The 3,103-nt window shown below is 49.5% G+C and overlaps 1 protein-coding gene across 1 annotated transcript; it reads right to left on the reverse strand.

Annotated features, from left to right (window-relative positions):
* Positions 1–257: 257 nt before the first annotated feature.
* LOC113208356 (uncharacterized) lies at positions 258–1,522 on the reverse strand. Its single transcript, XM_026425310.2, has 4 exons — positions 1,333–1,522; positions 910–1,080; positions 614–784; positions 258–502 (listed from the first exon to the last, which is right to left on the reverse strand). Exons 1-4 carry the CDS (start codon positions 1,408–1,410, stop codon positions 344–346), a joined length of 579 nt encoding a protein of 192 aa, XP_026281095.1. The 5' UTR covers positions 1,411–1,522; the 3' UTR covers positions 258–343.
* Positions 1,523–3,103: the final 1,581 nt, after the last annotated feature.

The raw sequence follows: 3,103 nt of genomic DNA on the forward strand, positions 1-3,103 counted from the left end.
TCTCTCTCTCTCTCTCTCTCTCTCTCTCTCTCTCTCTCTCTCTCCCTCTCTCTCTCCTCCTGGCTGCCTGCCAAAGCTTGTGTGGTCGGGGTGTGTGGAGTACATTTGAAGGGGTGTTTGTGAGGCGACTGTATACTACTCTGCGGGCTGGCTAGGATACACAGCAGGCACTGCGATGCCATATCCCCCGCAGAAAGACACCTGTCTTTTCCTTTCCACATGTGCATGCGCAGCATAGCCTAAAAATAAAAGTCCTGTTCATAATACAGAGTTACGACGATTTATTTAGACGCTTAGATGTTTTGCGATGCTGCGATAAAGGTAACGAAACTAAGCTTCGATCTTAGTTGACCTTAGGAGTTACCCTACCCTCTGCCTCCATGCAGTGGTAGAGGTCTCCAGCCTTGCTAGCCGTCACTGTGACCCTGTAGCGCCCATACGTCAGTACAGGAACTTTGGGGAAAACCAGTCTTAGTGGGACGTTATCATACTCGTAAAATCCCTGTAATTTGAAGTTGTCACAAATTTAAAATTTATCATTCTCTAGTGTTGGAACAAAAATAACTAGACAAACAAATATAATCAATGACAAGTGCAGGATTGGAGAACTTACCGTTTTGATTGTGCAGCCGACATCGCCCTTTTCTTCTCTACTCTTAAAAAACAAGTCCCAAACCGATGGTACATTCTCTTTAAGAGACGTGCACACTCTGTTTTTGAAAGCGAAAACAAAAGCGTTTTCCTTCCATTGATTATTTGACCAAACAGCTGCCTTTATTTTCCCCTGTCGTAAAGTAAATATAGGCACATGTAATCAATTCATAATTTCCCAATGTCGCCTTTTATCAGGGTCGGTGCGGTTTTCAAAATAAGTTACAATAAACGAATACCCTAAGATCAATATCTTACCGAACAACTATCATCAACTGCTGCATCCCCCGTCATATTACCGGTCAGGAGTTGTGGTTCTCTTGGTTTATATGGGTTGAAGCGAGTAGTACGAAAATACCATCTCCACGGAAGAGCTTGCTTTTGTGGTTCACACGCGTACATGCGCTCGAGGTAAAATATGTAAGGGCCCTATTAGCAAAAGAAATGCGTGCATCACAGTAACCCTTCGGTTCACGATGAAAAACAACGTTTTGACTTTCAAGGAGTTTTGCAAAAAAACAAAGACGTTTCCATGTATTTTTTCCACAACAGATGCTGCTTGGCTGCTTGGAAACCAAGACGTCGTTTGTTTTAACCTTGTTATGGTGAAGACACTATGTTGACAACGTACAAATCCAACATTGAATCAGCGTTCCGAAAAGGGTGTACATGCAAACTTACCATGATCGAGTTAATAGCTTTGCCGAGTATGCCGCTATGGCTCATGAGTGCTAGGACCACGAGTGTGGGTGGTAGCATCTTGGAACATCGGGCTGCTGTGCTGTGGCGGTTGCGCGGCCACACTACGCTTTGCTACCAGAGGTTGTTGCTATGGACGACCGCCGCGGTCCGCTCCATGTGCAGCATGCTGCGGAATAAATGCCGTCAGCACGGATGGTATACCCCTGGGGGCTGGCGTGCAGATTGGTTGCAGGATTTCGCAAACGCAAACATCCATGACACAGAAGGAGTTTCCGGCAATAATAATTGCAGTGCAGTGGTGTCACGGCACGCTGCAGTACTAGATCGGTTGTTGTATCGGTTACAAACATACTTTCATGAGTTGACGGCGAAGAAAGCGTGTAGAGGTATGAGAAAATTCGTTGATTTACGAAAATGTATTGTAAAATTTTCCAGGAGACATTTTACGTAATTTACACAATATAAAAATTAATACGCAACAAAAATACTTTTTAGCAGATGATACCTTAAAAACCCTTCGACTAAACATAAAGGACGAAGAAGTGACTTCAAGGTGTCAGGTAGCTTTTACTCTCGATACGAAAGGCAACCCAAGCGGAAACCATAGATACCAGAAAACATTTTTTGGGGGCGCTGAGGAAATTGTGTCCAGTGTCCCCTTCCCTTACATTGTCCACCAATGGGTACTGCGTCGGGCAAGACTCCGGCAGCAGGGCAGGGGACTCGTCCTTGGACTTGGACCTTAGAGGGAACGCCAATAGCATGCTAGACCGCGGGTCTTGAAATTCAAGAAGATTTTTCTGCTGTGAATTTGCCGTCATGACCCTGTCAATTTTAGCCTCTGTGGGCTCTCATAGCGCCTGCTACGTAGGCAACATCTTGCCTACAGCGCATGCGTGTACCGCGGGGTGGCCTACGCTGAGTCTCGCAGGCGCCGAGCTCCCGTAATTTGCCGAATGAATCCATGTACTTTCGGGATGCGCTGACTCGGTTACATTCGTCTCGAATAATCACATTTTACAACTACAACCCTGCTCGGCGCCCTCATCATTCTAGTTGCATGTCCTCTTTTCCTCTGAGTTACACTTGAGTTATTGTTCATCTTTTCCCTCTGAGTTACACTTGAGTTACGGTCGCGCCTCTCCCCCTCGTTCGTTAGCTTCGCCAACTCGCCTCCATTTTCCTGGCGGTTAATTATTGTTGTCCGCCCGTCGAGTTGTTTCCTTTATTTATTATTATTATATTTTTTCGGGGCGCGGCGAGCAGGGGCTTTATTCACGATTGTCGTGTACTTAGCACGCACGAGAGGTCATGGCAGGCGCACCCGGGCCATGGGCGGGGCGGGGTGGGGCGAGGCAGGGTGGGGTGGGGCGCCATTCGTGGACTCGCGAGTTAAATCACTCGCACGGCTGCTCTTGCTAATTCGGCCCTCACCCACCCCCTCATCCGCGCGGCGCCGCGTCCTGTCGCAACGGGGGGCAGCAGCATCAACCCTGCCCCACCCCGGCGCACAGGGGCAGCCAGGCACACACGATGGAGGGATTAACTCATCACTTGGAGTGAAAGGGGGGACGGCGGCGACGGCGGAGGAAGGCTCGGCGAGGAAAGGAACGGCGAAAGAGGAGAGCGGGCGAGCGCCACGCCCCCCCCCCTTTCCCTCCTCCCCTCAGTCCTCGCGCTGGCGGCGCCATCCCCGAAGGGGGCCCCGCGGTGGGGCGGCAGGGGCGGGGCCAGCGGAAGGGGGATTGGG

This window comes from Frankliniella occidentalis, unplaced genomic scaffold (assembly GCF_000697945.3).
Source record: "Frankliniella occidentalis isolate FOCC.00 unplaced genomic scaffold, Focc_3.1 Scaffold166, whole genome shotgun sequence".
NCBI classification, from domain to species: domain Eukaryota; kingdom Metazoa; phylum Arthropoda; class Insecta; order Thysanoptera; family Thripidae; genus Frankliniella; species Frankliniella occidentalis.